The sequence below is a fragment of the Nasonia vitripennis genome (genome assembly GCF_009193385.2).
Source record: "Nasonia vitripennis strain AsymCx chromosome 2 unlocalized genomic scaffold, Nvit_psr_1.1 chr2_random0002, whole genome shotgun sequence".
NCBI lineage: Eukaryota > Metazoa > Arthropoda > Insecta > Hymenoptera > Pteromalidae > Nasonia > Nasonia vitripennis.
This window is the reverse complement of record NW_022279608.1, coordinates 755,583-774,328: the sequence shown is the minus strand read 5'-3', so window position 1 is coordinate 774,328 and position 18,746 is coordinate 755,583. Positions and strand designations below refer to the sequence as shown.

The 18,746-nt window shown below is 36.7% G+C and overlaps 2 protein-coding genes across 18 annotated transcripts in view; both read right to left on the bottom strand.

Annotated features, from left to right (window-relative positions):
• LOC100680429 (protein unc-79 homolog) overlaps positions 1-18,746 on the bottom strand; it is a 2,400,004-nt gene that overhangs the window by 2,299,045 nt on the left and 82,213 nt on the right. The window lies entirely within an intron of this gene.
• LOC116416257 (membrane-bound transcription factor site-2 protease-like) lies at positions 114-2,955 on the bottom strand. Of its 2 annotated transcripts, none has more exons than XM_031923969.1 (3): positions 2,309-2,955; positions 1,962-2,242; positions 114-1,883 (listed from the first exon to the last, which is right to left on the bottom strand). In XM_031923969.1, exons 2-3 carry the CDS (start codon positions 2,238-2,240, stop codon positions 1,743-1,745), a joined length of 420 nt encoding a protein of 139 aa, XP_031779829.1. In that variant the 5' UTR covers positions 2,241-2,242; positions 2,309-2,955; the 3' UTR covers positions 114-1,742. The 2 variants fall into 2 exon arrangements, with proteins under 2 accessions (XP_031779829.1, XP_031779828.1); XM_031923968.1 differs by having other exon boundaries at positions 2,320-2,944.

Below are 18,746 nucleotides of genomic sequence, written 5' to 3'. Positions count from 1 at the left end.
TCAAATTAGTTTAGAATAAAAACAGAATGTGATGCTATGTATATGTTTTTTCAAAAGACACCAGATAAATTTAAATTTTTAATATATATTACACAATTATTTATTGATTTACTTTGACTAAATTCTTTCTCTATTATATCGAATTCCTTGGCAATTATTGCATAATTTCGAGAAGCAAATGAATCAGCTGATTGTGGTTCGCCACTTGTAGGTTCTTGATCGGTATAACTAACAGAGACTTCACTATCAACAGTTGTCTTATCTTGACAGTCAATTAAAATAATACTTTCCGGATTATCAGCCAAGATATCATCTGGTGAATTTCCGGAGGATGAATTATTGTTACGGGACGGAATCTCTAAGTCTTCAGTCGAATCATTTAGTTTCATACTTTTGTAAACGTTATAGTATAATTTAAAAGTTCTTTTACTGCCATCTTGAACTATAATGTCATCTACTTCTTCGTCAGTTAACTTATTAAACTTATCAATATTTACATTACTAACTGCAAAATATAAGTTAAGATACGCAAATAAAAAACTTTGTAGCCAAAACGATAACTCTTAACCTCATAAATCACTCATACTTACTCATACTTACTGTGAAAGTAGTACAAAAGATTTGGTAGATTCCACATCTCCAAAAGCTGTTTCACTTCATCATCCATTATAAACTATATAATATAAAGCACGTATACTCAGGAACAACGTCAGCGTAATTTTTGACAGCACTAAACAAAACCGCGTCGTCGATCACGCCGCTTTCTGATACAATCACGGCCCCACGAGGTGATTCTTCCGCCGCATGGAATGTGGTCGGAAACATGGCGGCAGCGCGTGCCAGTACAGCTGAGCAGCTCGTAGGTCACGCCGCCTCGCGGTGAATCAAGCAGTCTTGTCCGTCGGGACAGCATCACGCTCCCCAAGCAGGGATGGCAACCGCAAGTGCAGAAAGTTGCACCGAATGGTTAACTTCAGACCACGTCGCGTAGAAAATAAATTTCTATAGTCCGTAGCGCGAGAGTCACTCTTCTGCAGTGCGTTCTGCTAGGCGCATGTAAACAGCTGTGCATAAATCCTCGCAGTGTACGCGTACTTGTTGCTCAAACCCCTTCTTTAGTTATAGTCAGGTAGAAAAGTTAATCAGTAGCGATGCAAAAACTTTCTAGAAAATTTGTTTGTTGATTTCGCATACGCTACAAAAGTTTCACGCACGCTAAATTTTATTTCGCGTACGCGATATCGGCCGCGGAGATACACTCGGAAAGAGTGAAAATTTATAACATTATTTTTGATTTATTCTGACAGGTAATCCATATAATGATAATTTCTACATAATCCGCAAATGAGGAGAAATCGATTCGTGTAAAAAATATTAATATTAACGATTTTTTGTATAGTTATAGGAAAATACAAATTTAGCGCCGCGATTTTATTTTCTTGGTAAATGGAAAACGGGAAATCCGCAAGTGAAAATTCTTATGGGGATTATTTCCGCAAGTAAGGAGGAATCGTTTTAGATTGGAGTAGGTTCATAAATAATAATATTGATTTATCTCGTGCGCTAAGAATTACTATTCAAGTCGATAAGTGATCTAATCGACTTCAATCGTCCTTCCAATAGGGTCCGAACATAATATGTTAATTATAATGGAATTTATTTTTTAGATGCTGCACGGGAAGTAAAAAGAAACCGTCAACGCTATTACAAGCATTGAGTATACAGTGGATTTTTTATGTTTATTATGTGTAATAATAAATTGTATTCATAATATCTTCTCTAACTGCTGCCATATCACGTCCCATCTCATGCACAGCACTGCATAATATTAATGAGAGCACGTAGTATCCCATCTCATTGTAAGGAATGTCAACTCCTGGAACCTGGTGACGATTAAATTATTTTTATAACTTTCAAGAACACTAATAATAGAATGGTAATAAAAATACAATTAAATTTACCATAAGTTCCAATACTAGTTCTTTCTTTTCATTTGGCGATGCTGAATTGTACAGCCAAATGTTAAGTGTCACTTTTAAAATGACTACTATCGATATTGGAAACAGTAGAATTGTTGAGACTATTCCTGCATTGTACCACAGTGACCAGAATTTTGAACAACTCATGCCCCATCTCATTAATGAGCGATTCAAGGCAGTGGTGAACCATTTTATGCGTATAATAATTGGATTTCCAGACCAAATTTTTTCAACAGAGTCAGATAGGGTAGGTGCATACATGACTGCAATAAATATTTCATATTAAGCAAGCAAAATTTATGTCAAAGTAGAAAAATATCCAGCTATACATGTATCATACGCTTGACTGATGAATGACTAATCCAACGTTGTTTTTTTCTGGATTCTGGTCTCGCATGAAGTCTCTGTGACACCAGGGATGGCATCAGGTTGCACCAGCGTCTAATGAAACTTTGGCAGTCACAACATAATCGATAAACTCTTCTCAGTCATCACCTCAACCGTTGCAAATATTAAATGCATCCTAACCTAACATCTTGATTTTGGAGCTTTGTGTGAAAGGCAGACTGTTCAATCGCCAGTTTTGTTCAAGTGTGCAATAGCTTCTGTACAAGAGAATAAGTACAGCGATGGTCCAGAACATCTGAAACAATGAGCTCGACTGCTGCAGCACACATTTTACAACTTGGCAATTCACAAAACAGCAGCATCTCCCATACACCCACAACTGCTGGAATCCCTGCTTTTGTTCGCACATTTTACAACACTACACTATTACAACTATTAGCAGCACGAGAAGGGGTTTGAGCAACAAGTACGCGTACACTGCGAGGATTTATGCACAGCTGTTTACATGCGCCTAGCAGAACGCACTGCAGAAGAGCGACTCTCGCGCTACGGACTATAGAAATTTATTTTCTACGCGCCGTGGTCTGAAGTTAGCCATTCGGTGCAACTTTCTGCACTTCCGGTTGCCATTCCTGTCCCCAAGCCCTACCACTTTTCTCCGTGTGTGTACTGTGTATATGTTTGTGTGTTTAAAAAGTATAAATAATTAATTATAAATGTTAATTATTTTATGTTTTTTCAAACGAGATAATATAATAATGCGAAGGTTATCAAATTATATTGTATTAATACAAAAAAATAAAAATCGTAAAAAATTCGGATAGTGCAAATCGGTTTACACTTTTCGTAGTTATGTTTTTTTTTTTTTTTTTTAAGTATTTGGTTATATATTGTTCTTTGCTTTATGGTTTACATTACCTTTTGCATTGTTTCAGTTTATAACTATTTTTTTCACTCTCTTTACGTCCATGACCTTGAACTAACCTTGAACTGACCATAAATATAACCTTATGGGACTATACTGACCTTGGATTCGGAATCAGCGACCCCAAAAACCCCTAAATGTCATGGTTTGATTTTACTTTTTATGAATCTTTATGATTTGACCTTCAACTGACCTTGAGAAAGTTCTGATGGGGTTAAACTGACCCCGGATTAGCATTCAGCGACCCCAAAAACACCAAGATACCATGGTTTAGTCTTTTCTTAATGTATTTTGATAATTTGACCCCTATTTGACCTTGACTTAAGATCTGATGGGGTTAAAATGACCCTGGATTCGGATTCAGCGATCCCAAAAACATATAAGTACCGTGGTCAAGTTTTTGGGACTTACAATTTTTTTTTTATTGTGGGGCTGTGTTATTAAATAACATTTAAAACAATAAAATATTAAATATCGAAAAAAATATTCAACATAAAAAATGTATGAAATGATTAATTTAATTTACATTACCATATTGTCACACAAAACAGACATATATTAAATTAATTTATATGATAAATATAAATTCAATAATAAATAATTATATTCCGTGGATGTTTAATTAATCACTAATTTTTGTTACTGAAATGACTTTTTGAAATGGTGTTTTTTTTTTAATTAAAAGATCTATATTAGAATGTTTCAATTCTGACAATTCACACCCTGGTGGAAGTATTTTTAAATTGCAGGAAATAATAAAAAATAACAACAAATAATGAAAGATATTAATAAACAGCAAGCGATAATGAATAATAAAATCGAATAAAAATAAATAACAATGGATAATAACAAATAATAACAAATAATAGCAAATAATGTTAGTTACTGGTAGTCCAGATTAGGACATATTTATTTGTCATTATTTACCGTAATTTTATTTTTTTCAATATTCTTTAAAGAATTTTTTTTTTTTGTTATAATTTATCAAATATTATTCAACATTATTCATTTATATTTAAAATTTTGTTCGGAAATTGATAGAAATAAGTGACATTATTTGTTATTATTTGTAATTATTTATTTCTGACGAAGTTTGATATTATTATTATTATGATTTATTTTACAATGAAATATTTCATTATTTGTAATTATTTTTTAAAATTTTTTTCTAACAAACTCAATTTTTTAAAATTTTGGTATTTAAAAATCGTTGAGCCCTGGGCTTGAACGCAAGACCTTCAGATTGGTAGACTTACGATTTGACCACTTAACCATTCATTATTTTTGTATATATGTGAATCTGATGTACCATATATGGTACAGCATATAAATGCACATTAATTTTACATTAAATTACGCTAAACATACGTAAAAAATTATAAAGACTTGAAATTATTATTTTCATATTCAAATATGACCATAATTAATCATGAAGGATTGAATACAAAGCTTTCTTTTCAAACGAAAAAGAATTCTTAGAGTTTTTATGTAGAAGTATTTATCAGTATTTATCAATATTCGTAAGTATTTTTTAATATTTTTTTTTACTTTTGCCAGGTCAGGTAATCAATTCCGGACAAAATTCAGTCATTCAAATATTTAACAAAAATGAATTTTTCATACTTCTTTCTATGTGAATTATTTATACTTATTGCCTTAAAAATATTTTTTACAGTGTATTTTTATAAATAGCGGTTAGACGAACGAAATCATCGTAAAAAATTTATATCAATCGTGGGTGGATGATCAAATCATTGATCCGAAAACGATAGATAATAATTTTCTTCCTTAGGAAGGAAGAAAATTAATATTACGTGGATTGCCGTAGCAAATCTTGTGGAATAATTATTATTATTATTTTTTCTTTTATGATGATTCTGTAGTAACTTGCACAAAACAGGCTTTACAATTTTCTATAGAAAAATCAATCATTTTCGACTACTAGAACAGTTATTCTAACTGTAATTATATAAAAAAATGTGGCTGTCTGTTATAAATCTCACTCGTGGTTTAACTGCTTTCAAAGTATTAAAGCACCTGTATTAGGTAGACAGCTTCTTATTCGGCAAACAAAAACTAAAAATTTGACTAAAAAATCATGAGTTTCTGACAAAAAAATAATTTTTAAAGGTTGTTATGTCTACAATTAATTAAACATCGTGACGGTAGCTGAAAAGATTTTTTTTATGGAATAATATCGATAGTAATTCTTTGCCTCTTTACCACAATAAAATATGGATAATAAACAACTGAGTTCAATTATTATTTTGATTAATATTTAAACGATTCGGAGATAAGGAATATTGGCTCATTTCGAAATGGATTTATTGTTATGCCCATTGTTCGGCGAGCCTAAGGACTTCGGAGATTTGCTTCCAACTAAAGAGGATGTAATTAGACTTGGTCATCTTTATAGGGTTTCGATCATGAAAAAATCTGGAAATAAACAAGAACCTTCTTTCAAATAAATCGCAGCACGTATAGCTGCAGAACTGATGACGATATACCAAAGATTATCCATTCTAACTGTTAGTAAAAAACGAGATATTCAAAAAGTTTGCGAGTTACATGATACGTAAGTAACTATGAAACTTTACATAATATCTGGTGATAAGCGATTGGCTATGAAAGAGAATGCTTTGAATTAAAAAAAAAAAATTGTTCTAGTCTCTTTGAAGTAGCTTCGTGTAAATGTTCAGACATTATGAACAAATGTTCTTGTGTCGCAGAAAAAAAGTTCCTATAGAAGTACAGGAATTTAGATCGTTAGATCAACGAACTTCAAGGCAAATGCTCATAAGTTCTATTTCAGTGAACGAGCAAAGGAATACATCTGTTTCAATAGATGAAAACCAATCGCCAGTTAATCGTAAACAGATGAAATGGAAAAATGACCAACCACTGAAAGAAACCGTTGGTTATGGAAACAATGATATAGATGACCCTCCCGAGCCTTCTGAATATTCTGTGCAATCTCAAAAAAAAAAGAGTTTTTTCTCAAATACTTAAAGATAATTCAAATCTATCGCCTATAGAAGGTATTTATTTTGATGGATGTCGCGATAACACAATTTGTCAAATGAAACGGGGCAATAAATATTATCGTGCTACTATTAAGGAGGAGCACTATTCTTTAATTCAAGAACCCAATTCACAATATTTGACCCATTTAACTCCAACTTCCGGCAATGCACATTCGATATGCCAATCGATATATGATTATTTCGATAAGCACGAATTTCTTAGCTTAGCTGAAATGAAACTAGTGGGTTGCGACGGTACCCCTGTTAATACAGGATGGCAAAGTGAGATTATAAGATGCCTGGAAGAAAAATTGAATTATCCTTTGCAGTGGATAATATGCCTTTTGCATTTCAATGAACTTTCATTGAGGCATTTATTCGAAGGTCTAGATGGACGTGTCTCAGGTCCTGAAGTATACATAGGACCAATTGGTAGACAGTTAAAAAAGTGTGAGACTCTTGAAGTTGTCGCATTTGCAAAAATTGTAGGTGCAGAAAAGTTATTTTTAAAAAACCGCCAAGACCTCAGCAAAAACCAACAGTATTTGTATGATTGCTATAAAGCCATCACTTTGGATACTGTTCATCAGAATTGGCGGTACGTAATCCAGGGCCTCTCAATCTAGCTCGTTGGCTTACAACTGCCAATAGGGTCCTCAGATTATATATGAGCACCAAGAATCCTACAAATACTTTGAAAGATTTTGTAAATTACATAATGAAAGTTTATATATATATATACCATTTTGTTTTTCTGTAAAGAGGGAATCGTCAATCAAAGACGGAGCCAGGCATCTTCATAAATTTATAAAACTAACGAGAGATCTTTCAGAAAAACTCTTAAAAATAATCGATCCAGTTATATGTCGTAATGCATATTTTGCTCACCCCGAAAATATTTTATTAAGTATGATTACTGACAAAAATATGGAAATCAGAAAGAGAGGCATACATATAATATTAAATGCCCGTCAAACAAATCAAGTTGGGCTATGTACTTTTCGTGTACCAATTTTGAATAAGGAGGCTTCAAACTACTTTGATATGATTAACTGGAATGCTACAGCCATAACACCGCCACCAATACTGTCTGGACTATCATCAGACAATTTGAGAAAGGCAATAAATAGCACAAAATGGGATTTTTCCAAGTTTCCTAATCATACTCAAGCTGTTGAGCGAACGGTTAAGTTAGTGGCCGAAGCTTCTGCAAAGTTTTACGGTAAAACTAGTAGGGATGAATATATTAGGGCAACAATAAAATCCAGAAACGAAGCGCCCGTTTTAAATACAAAAAGCGATTTTCACAACATAGTCAAGCCTTCTACCTCAAGTGCAGAAATATCATGTAGATGTAAATCTGTAGACAAAGATTTGACCGAAAAAAACACGTTTTATAATAGAAGAAGATTTTATCTTAGTAAGATTGACAACAATATTACACAAAGGAAAGCAATGTATTGGGCAAGTAGTCACTGATATCGATGACGATACATTTGAAGATGAAATGTTAGAAAAAACAGAAGGAAAAAAAGAAACATTTTTCAAGTTTCATAGAGTTCCTGATGTGCGAAATGTTAAAAGGAAAGATATCATTCGTAAACTGCTGGTTAAGTGTTTAAAAAACAAAATTTTTGTGTTCTCGAATCTATAAAATCTATAAAATTTTGTTTTTCATTACAGATATGTCCAATATAATTGTTATAAAACAAATGTTTATTTAATTGTTTAATAAAATATGTAATATTAAATTTAATCTCATTTATTGCTACCTTGTTTTATATGCTAAAAAATGACGTAAAACGTCTGCGAATATAAGAAATTGACCGTAGGACATTTTTTATGGGCATATTACGGTATTTCAGGTAATGCAAGAAAGATGGCTTCACTGCGTAGATCATAACTTTACACCTGAACCTGGAAGTAATTTTCTGATACCGGAACTGAAAAGTACAGAAAAAAACCTTCAATTTGAAAAAAGAAATCATCAAAAATGGATGGTCCGGTGCAAAATTATGATCAATTTAAAATACAGTAAAAATCAAGCTAAAATGCCGGATTTGCTATTTTTCGCACATAGAACATCCGAATAGTTAGAGCCAAAGTGCACGACATAAGTCACGATGTATGTATGAGAGTGTCTGCCCAACACCCACGGTGCTAAAGCAAATATCTTTTTTTGTCTACACACGTCAAGTTTTAAGTTCGGACATTCCCGAAAAGTTATGCGCCAGTCGGCATAAGTCCGCAAAAGTCTACATAAGTACCGTTTCATATATAACTGTAACATAAGTACTATTTTCGCGTTTTTCGTACCTATTAAGCGGGCATAAAGTAACTTTTTTTAGACCTTTTTTTAGACGCATATGCGGACAAAAAAAATAAGAAACACCCGCTAAAATTTTTTAAAGAAAATGGTCAGTAGCTCACATCAAATATACTATAACACTCGGTTAATACTTTCCTGCCGTGTTATAACCAGGGCCAGAAGGGCCCTGTTTATTGTAAATTAACGTCTGGCGTGCAGAAGGCACGGCTCGGCCGACTCAGATCATGCACGTATTTTTACACGAGCACGCGGAGGCGGCGTAGGTCGGGTCGTAGGAAATAACACACGAGAAGTTTAGATAAGGAAATGTATATTCAATAGTAACTATACACGGAGGTGCAAACACCGCACACTTCGACGAACGATAAAGTGAGACGAGAGATATTACCCTGTCGACATGAGAGAGTGAGAGTGCAGGTACTTACAACTCGGTAGTGGCAGTAGTACTTGACGCAACGGACGTGGTCCAGTCTCGGACGTGGAGATGTACAGTTCGGACGGGCATCGCAGCAACTCGTCGGTAACGCACGGACGAATATCGTTCGCTCTCGAGATGCTCGCAGGACTCACAACAAATCCGCGTATACAGTAGCGCGAACTACTCGTGTGGATGGCGCAGCGAGACTAACTCTAGTCGCGGTTCTCCCGGCCGTCGGCATATCGTTGTCATATCTCGCCAACGCTGTGCGGCCAGGCGGCAACCGCGCTACCTATGCTCTCACTCTCTCTGTCTATATCTTGCCTCGCCGCGGCCGTCACAATACGTATATGTATGTGATCATGTACACATGTGTGTGTGTGTGTGTGTGTAAACGCGGAAATCAGTACATGCGTTGCAAAAAATATGGTGTGCACCAAGTGCTAAGTGGGCTTTTAGGCCTTGTAAGGTCGCAGTACTCGTCTGCGGCTCGTAAACGAGCCTTCGGCTCAAACTAACTCGTCTTGACTCGAACTACAAACTTCACACTTAGCCTATAAAGCCTACTTTACGTTCTTGGTACACAATATACTATTTTGTCCGCTTTTTCTAGACCAGGTAAAAAACACTTTAAGCTCGCTTTTTAGGTCGAAAATCGCAGAAATCGTGCATGTGTGTCACAGACGCACACGTCTGCAACGCGAATAGCGAGACGAGTCAGCGATAAAAGTCGGGCAGCTGAGTCGTACTGCGATGCATGCGCTTCGGATGCATCGTAGACGTTAGCTTAGTGGTTAGAACACAGGCTCTCGGATTCGTAAGTTCGAGTCCTGTCGTGTATCTATCTCGCTTTTTAACTCTGTCTCCTCTTCGTTCGTAACATGTGTTACAAAAACTATATTGAAAAATTTCAAAAAATTTTATTGTTAAAAATATCTATGATTTACCGATCTTACAGCTTCCAAAGGTCAGAGCAGAATGAGCACTGAAACCAAATTTTCACGCTATTTATACATATTGTCGCACATGCGTGGACGTCATTGATAAACAATAGGAGAGTGCTTATATAAGTATAACCTGCGTAGCCTTCCAAACGTTTATTCTGCTTCTGATAATAAAATATTTCAAGTAAAATACTATATCAGATCATTCAAGATAATGTTAACGTTTAAAATATCTAAGATTTACCAATCTTACCGCTACTAAAGAATAAGAAAATAATAAATTCATTTCATATACATCTACTTACTTATTTTTAAGTATGAAATAATTTGTAATGTGCATTAATTGCACTGGCAACCGTTACAATTTTACCTTGAAGATTGTTATAATATAAAATTGACAATATTTTTACAATGTCAACAATTATTTAATTGGAAATTCAAATCATAAGAAATTTATTTCTAATGTACTCATTTACAATACACATGTTGAACTGAGTCTTCACCGAAATGCAACTGAATGAGCGTCAGCGTGCGTAAGTGACCATTGCTAGTTTTAAATTAAACTTATAAAATCGCTCTAAAATAGTCAAAATCAGAAGACATACATGCATGTTAAATTTTTATACGATTAGTCACATGATTCCAGAATTATGACGGTATAAACACACGCGCGCGTGCACACACACACACACCTATACGGACATTTTCTAAAAATTTGATTTGAACTCTGTAATCCTCAAAATGGATTTCCAACCTGTTTTTAACAAATCTGAAAATCTCACTATTACAAAGCTTTCTCAAAGAGAAAGCAAAAGGGTCAGATATGGACTAATTGATTCACCAAGAATATTTCTAAGAGTACTAACTAAATTACTAGGAGAATTTTCGGATAAAGAATTTTGTTACGTTTATATTGATGAAATAATTATTAGTTATTAATAATGGAAAAATAAACTTATTTAAATGCGTATTACTTTAAAAATAGTGAATTAAGTAATAAGAATAGCGTAAATTTAAATTTATTTACGCATGTCAATTCTAAAATACGTATGAAAACATTTAAGGAATAATTTTTATTTGAATATTATAACTTAAAAATGCGAAAAAGGTATTGAGAGAAAAATAAATACAAAATTACTTATTTATTGCTACCCTTTTCAATAAAAGTTGTGCTTTTATGGAAATAATTAACGTTTGCAAACTCAATGTCAATTATGTCAGTGTCATCCTCCACAGGCAACCTCGAAAGTGCGTCGTAGTTTGTATTCGCTTCTGATTTAACATATACTATCCTATATCTAAACCCTGATAAGAAATATGCCCATCGTTGCAACCGGTTGTCTGCGGTAATAGGAATTCCTTTTCTCAGTCCTAAGATGAGCTGCAAAGTCTTATTTTATTGTCCGTGCGCAAAATGATTTCTCTCCCAAATATGAACTGATAAAAACGTTTAAAACCAAACACAATAGCCATTGCCTCCTTGTCTATTGTTGATCTTTTGAATTGTTTTAGACGCGTAGGCTATTGGTTTTTCTGTACCATCTTTGTATTTGTGCGATAAAATCGCGGATAACTAACATGATCTCTTCTATCGGATCGAAATTTGCTAATATTCTCGAAGATATTAGCTCGCCTTTCACCCATTCAAACGCTTTCTCGAGTTCGTTTTAACATTCGAATGTTTTGCAATTCAACAAATCATATAGCACTTTCAAAATAGCCGATCTGTTCTCTAAGAATTGCGCATGAAAATTGACTAATCCAAGAGAATAGGCCAATTGTCTCGTGTTTGATGGTCTTGGTGCATTTATCATCGCATTTGCTTTACTTAATGCTTTATGCAGTCCTTTTTCGTCAATGACAAAACCTAAAACTTTGATGTGCTTCTGCATGAGTTTACACTTTTTTACATTAAGTCTAAATCCGCAGTCTTGTAATTGCTTACAAACTTTTTCCAATCTTTCCAAGTGTTCCGCTTTAGTTTTACCTGTCACGTAAATGTTGTCAAGATACGCTTTGTTCCTTCGAGGCCTCGCAAGCACTCATTCATTTGTCGCTGCACATCTGCTTGCGCAGGCGAAACACCTTCCGGAATTTTCGTGTACCTGAACAACCCCTTGTGCGTTATAATAGTTAACAATTTTGAAAAATACACGCCTCCTTGTAATTTCGCAAAAATGTTATTGATTGTGTGTAATGGCTGTTTATTTATAATTATGAATTCGTTTAATGTTATTTTAACATCCCCACATATTCGAATTGATCCATTGCTTGTAAAGACCGGCACAACAGGCGTTGCCCACTCGCTAATATCCACTTCTATTAAGTGCCCTAATTTTTTTAGTCGGTCTAACTCTTTCTCTAGCAATAGTTTTAATGCATGCGCTACATGCCTACATTTTAGTGCTACCGGTCTTGCGTTTTTCTTCAGATAGATTTTTATTTTGCGTTTATTATAGAATTACTAAATAATTCCGAATATTTGCTTGGTTAGGTCGACTAAATCTACTTCTTCAATTTTATTTACTTCGGCTTGGTTTCTATTATTTTCGCACTCGGTTCTACTTAACTGTATGTGAAAAAAATCTCTTCTAAATGATGATTTCGAATGCAACGCTTGGCTGTCAGATAAGCTGTTCCTCGTCGACCTTGTTGACGGTACCTTGGCTTTCTTCTCGATACCTCTGCTCCAGCATGCTTTCACTATCTGGCCCTTCATACCGCCGCGACTGTTTGCGTATTCTCTGAACTTGTACTCTTTGCTCATATGGTCTTCTTCTCCGCAACTGTAGCATTTGAATATTTTCTTCGTATCATTCGTTCCATTTCTTTTATAATCTTGCTTTTCGTTACGAATTTTAAACACCTCTTCTCTTTGATGTTTATTCTCTAGTACGTTTATCGATGCCGTCACGTTGTTGATCATCGATTCAAACGAAGTTGTTATTTAAAAGGCATTTTCATACGTTAAGTCTTTTTCACTAAACAACTTAACTCTTAAATCCTTATCTCGAATACCACACACTAGCTGGTCCCGCAGTTCTGCACTTACATCCGTGAATTTGCAATTTAAGGCTAGTTTTTTTAGTCTTGCGACAAAATCTACGACTCTTTCGTTAGCCTCTTGTCTCGCTAAACGAAAATTGCACCTTTCCATCACTTCTGATGGTGCTGGTTTAAAATGTCCGGAAACTACCTTCTTAATTTCCTCGAATTGTTTGTCGCTTATTTTCTCTGGCGAAATCAACTGTTTGATTAATTTTAATGATTCTTGATCTACTCGCGTCATTAGCGAGCTTACTTGTTTTTTATCATCCGTCATATTTTTCTCGGTAAAGTAAAATTCGAGCTATTCCATGAACGTTTCCCAATCATCTTGCTCCAGGCTAAAATTTATTTTAACACTTTTCGCCATGCTGTCCTCTCAATCGGAATCACTACTTGAATTTCCTGATTAAAAATTATCCTCGTCAGTTTCTGAATTATTATCGCTCTGCTCCGTGGTTTCTTCTGAGTTAGCCTTGACCTTGTCCAATAATGCTTCTCTTTTTATAGCTTCCCTAAGCTTTTCGCGAAGGACATCAAACTTCTCTGTTTCTTCAAAGTCTACTTCTCTCGCAGATAACTCCTAGATTATTTGTTGCTTGTCAAGTTTCTGAATCCAGCCGGTCCTTGGCTTGTTCTCCATTAACTATGCCAAGAATATGTACCCGCTAGAGCACTCTAAACTCTGGTAACACTTTTTCGTTAAATGTACTGTTATTTCAGGAAAACTGTTCTAACATGACTTGTCGCTCAAAATGCACGCACTAAAATTCTACTTTTATCCTCGTCGCCAAGAATTTCGTTTTTGTATTAGTTTTTATGTAATCTAAATTGTTCTGCGAGTGTTTCAGCGTTGTCTTTTTAACCCTCTCATTCAATAATAATTAACGATTAAACCTTTCATATGTATTAAAAAAAATTCACGTCAAAGTCACTCGACTATTATTATTATTCAATCTAAAATATTTACAATTTTCTAACTGTTCGCGGTGTACGCTCATCATCAGTCGGCGGACGAATATACTTATACACGAGCCGTACATGTACACGCAAAGACGACTCGTCCGCGCTACTGCTGCGGATATATGCTAATACTTGTGCTACTAATATACGCTTATACGAGGCCCGCGTGAGTATACGCGTATACGAGGCCCACGTGATTACATACGTATACGCGGCCTACACGTGCCCGCCGCCGTCCGCGGCCAAGGGTTAATAATGAAAAGCACTTTCCGGGAAGAAAGCGCTTTAGTCGAAAACATGAATACGCGTTAGAAGCATCCTTTTATGGCATTCATAGCAGGACCGACAGGAGCTAGGAAAAGCTGGTTTCTGAAAAATTTCTGGGGCATCTACCGCAGACGTGCGATGCTCGCTTCGACAGGGTTCTGCTGTACTATAACCAAGTTGCAAGAAACCTACCGCAGCAAATTCAAATTTGGCAGGAGTTCTGCTGTGCCGATCAAGGTTTGAGAGAGTCTTCCGCAGCGAAGCGATTAGTTCGAGGATACGGGGATGAAAAAATTACTGATTCTCGATGACTTGATGCGAGAATCACCGGACGATATAGTTCTCGATTTGTTCTTGCGTTCGTCTCATCATTTTAATTTAAGGTCTTTCTGGTTATGCAAAATATTTTTTACCAGGGAAAGTAAAAGATAATATTTAAAAATCCGCGCGACAAAGCTCAGATTCAGCATCTCGCGCGACAAATCTATCCGGAATTATACTCGACAGCGTGCCCAAGAGTTACGCTCAAAAAACGCGCCTTCTGCTAGAACACTGGAAAACCGTTGCCAGAGATCGTCTTAAGTGGGATAGCACTGGCAGAGTCAGTATAGACGGCAAGCCCATACAAGATTCTAACATTATAGAGCTGATTAGCGACGTTGTCGCACGCAAGAAAAAAACACTAGATTAGTCGGAAGTGCCCATCGTCCGCTACCCTTTGCCAAATCCATCGATACACCAATAAAGCTACTTGGAAATCCGGAAATACCGAAAATCGGTAAAAATTTGACAGCGCCGAATAATACAGCAAAACAACGACTGCCTACCGAAGAGAGCATTGCCGAGTTAATAGAAATCCACAACGCTAGCAACAGCAGCAACGAATTACCGACATAGCCTACTTTGACGAGAAATTAAGCTTAGTAATCAAGACGCCTATACTCTTCTCAGACAGACAGACATGGTAGGCGTAAATTTCCACAATTAAGCTACAACGTAAGCAACATCGACGACGTATGGGAGTGCGATTTGCTGTAATTAACCACGATTAAAGAGCACAACGATGGATCCTACTACCTACTAGTGGTGGTAGATGTATTAAGTAAACACGCGTAAATAGAGCCTCTACGCGATAAGTCAACCGCCAACGTTACCGCAGCCTTTGGACAAATACTCGAACGCAGCGAGGGACGCGTTCCGATACTCTCACGATCCGATAAGGGTAAGGAGTTTGTAGGCTCAAAGTTTCAGGAATTTTTGAAAAAACGCGACATCAAATTCCGTACAGCTCAAAATCCTAATATCAAAGCGGTTGTGGTGAAAAGACTTAATCGTGAGTCGACGTAGTGCAGAAAATTATCGACGCTTACAATTATACGCGACACAGCGGTACTAAGATGCGACCCTGTGACGTATGCATCTACAACGCTGCGAAAGCGCGAGAAAATTAAGAGAAGAGGGCTCGTCTGCAATCGACTTACAAAAACCGCGAAAAGATGGCGTCAGGTGTAATGAATAAATACAAGCCCGGATCTTACGTGCGTATTAGTCGCATGAAAAATACTCTCGAAAAGGGATACGAGAAAAACTTTAGCGAGTAAGTTTTCAAGATAAAGCGTATATCCAACAAACAGAATTTAACAACATTTATCCTGGAGGATTTTAACGGCAAAGAGATTGACGGCTTTTTCTATCTCGGGGAGCTCGCTCATGTTGGCACGAAACGTATGTCGTGGATCAAGGCCTCTGTAGTACAAAAAATTTAAAAACGAACCGAGACGATTTTTATCTAGTTTAGCTTAGCAGTATGATGTACTGCAACAAAAACGCCACTAGCTGCTTTATAACACAGCTTTCGCGCGTGCTCAGACTCAGCGAAAATTAGTCCGTTGCGCTCGTCGAAATTCACGTACTGAGCTTGATTACGTGCATTTAAGAATCAGACGCCTTTTACACGTTTAAATAGTCGGAAAACGAAGAGCAGGTAATGCATTTTTTCACACGGTATTTACGGCAAGATCGAACAACTAGCCAACGAAATAAATAAATTAGCGGCATTTCACGATCATCTGCGTCTTAAGCTTTCACCCTTTCAAAAGGGCTACTACATGCTACAGCGTAAGTGTGCCTGCCTTCATCAGTATCAGACAACGTTTAACAATTAAATTTGCCGTATTTTGGTTTCGAAGATTTTGAGACTCGGCGAAAAAACGGCACCTTTATCGTATCGTCAATGGGCAGTGTTGTTACGCTAGGAAACAAACCAGCATCGCTTTTTTGAGCCATTCCAGATAAGCTCTATGTCTACACAGACATATGCAAGCTACATACTGTAGGTGACACGTAAGCTGCTCTACTATCTTTTGGACAGTCCGACTGGCTTTCGACCAACCTTGGGGTTCCGCAGGGCTCGGCTCTGGGCCCTCTTCTCTTCAGCCTATATATTAATAACATTGCGGGGACGCTAAATATCAGTTACATTAAGCATCTGCTTTATGCAGATGACCTCCGAATCTACACGCAAGTGGAAATGTCTGAGCTTGATCTTGGTATTGTGCGATTGGCTGATGCGGTGAGATAACCATCCACTTGGTGTCAGCATGGGCGAGAGCCCCCGGCCTCTATCTGAACGTTCTGAAGACTAAGTCTTCATTATTTTTTTTTAGTCTGTTCAGAATGTCAATGCTCTGAACGAGCTTAATATTCCGGGTATTAAGCTTGAGGCCAGGACTCTCATCCCCTTTACTGATACAGTAAAGAACTTTGGAGTAGTCATGGACTCTAAGCTCTCCTGGAAGCCCCACGTCGAGTGCATAACAAAACGAATAAATCGTGCACTTTATGGTTTAAAGTTTTTCCCGACTTGCACTACTGAGGCACTGCGTAAACAGCTAGCAGAGGCCCTGATTATTCCACATTTAGACTACTACTCGCTTATGTACCTCGACGTGTCCAGGGAGCTTCGAGTTCGACTACAGCGTCTCCAGAATGCAGGGGTGCTCTATATCTGTGGGGTCAGCCGGTATGAACACATCTTCCCTCACCGGCATAAATTGCGTTGGCTTGCTGTTGAGCAGCGAGTAGATTACTTCTCCTCGCTGCTTCTTTATAAAATCATTAACATTAAGAGGTTTTCCTATCTCTGTGACCTCTTCGTAACAAATTTAGATCGTACGTCTGCCAGAAGTGAGGGTAGAGAGTTGGTCGTGCCTTGTTTCTGCACGGATACAGGCCTTCACTTGTTCAAGGCTCGTGGAGCGAGGTTATGGAACGTCTTACCTAGCGACATTAAACGGTTGCCCTCGTTGAATGCGTTTAAGACGGCGATGCGAAGATTTGTCTCCACTTCTACTTTATGCGATCCTTGATCATCAACCGTTGTTATTGTATATTTTTACATTTATAAAGTGAACTTGTATATTTATTGACGTGCGTATTCTTTGTATTTTTTGTTGTATTTATGAAGATTTTGTGCCTAATAGCACTCTAAACGCTTGTCTGCGTTTGTATCAATTTTGTAACCACAAATAAATTTATTTCTATCTATCTATCTATCTGCGTATAGTTTCCGTGGATAGTGCAAAGTACAAATCCGGCAATAATATCGTGAGACATTTTGCACCTGCTCATTACAGTCTACTTTTACATCACAGTTCTCGCTCGATTGTCATATGTAGATATAAGGGATCAGCTTGGAGTTCGAATAACATTCGAATATGGAATGCTGACGATTACGCTTCACTTTAAACGTAATCATTAGAAAGAGAGAAAGTGTGCAACGTTATGTCACGAAAGAGGCTGTGCGCACAGGAATTTACGTGTTGAGAGACGTTGCAAACAATGGCTTGAATTTCAAGGACAAGTTCAAATATCGAGCTAAAGAGTCTGGAAAAAATTTGAAAAAAAAGCCGGTGAAAATATAGCAGAAATGGTGAAAGGCTCAGGTTATAAATCACGCGCGATGCGTCAAAGGCGTCAATTGAGAAAGACACGTTCATCAAGTACAATCAGCTCTAGCAAAAAACGCAAACAACATACGGCGGTGCGGAAAAAGAGAGTCACGAGAAAAACAAAAAGGAGGCCTAAAAAGAGAAGTACTCAGCAGCAGCATCAGCAGACTTTGATAAGCGTTACGGATATTTTTGGTCCTAGACGTATTTGTAGTTTAGAGTAGAAATGGCAGTTTTACATTCTCACTTGACGGAATGCATGTCCAGCGAGCTGGATCTTTTCACGCTTCCAGTCACCTAAATGTCTATTGGAAGCAGCTTTTTAGACTATAAGCCTGTGTCGTCTCTCAGCGATGATGTTGACGCACTCTTAGAGTTTGTCATGCCAGTAGATGGCGAGCATTACTTTGATCTGACTTACACTTTGCTTCATGTTCAAGCTAAAATCGTACCCGCTGACGAGACTCCCGCAATGTCCGTAGACGTTAAAGTAGGCCCGATCAACAATTTCATGCATTCAATGTTTAATTAGATTGACGTTTTATTCAATCAGAA

What these genes read in the sequence shown, in the direction of transcription:
- LOC116416257 (XM_031923968.1), bottom strand. Translation starts at nt 2,404, where the DNA reads ATGCCATCCCTGGTGTCACAGAGACTTCATGCGAGACCAGAATCCAGA. An exon ending in TAGTCATTCATCAGTCAAGC is followed by an intron (nt 2,243 to 2,319) that starts GTATGATACATG and finishes TATTTATTGCAG; the next exon opens with TCATGTATGCACCTACCCTA. An exon ending in AACTAGTATTGGAACTTATG is followed by an intron (nt 1,884 to 1,961) that starts GTAAATTTAATT and finishes AATCGTCACCAG; the next exon opens with GTTCCAGGAGTTGACATTCC.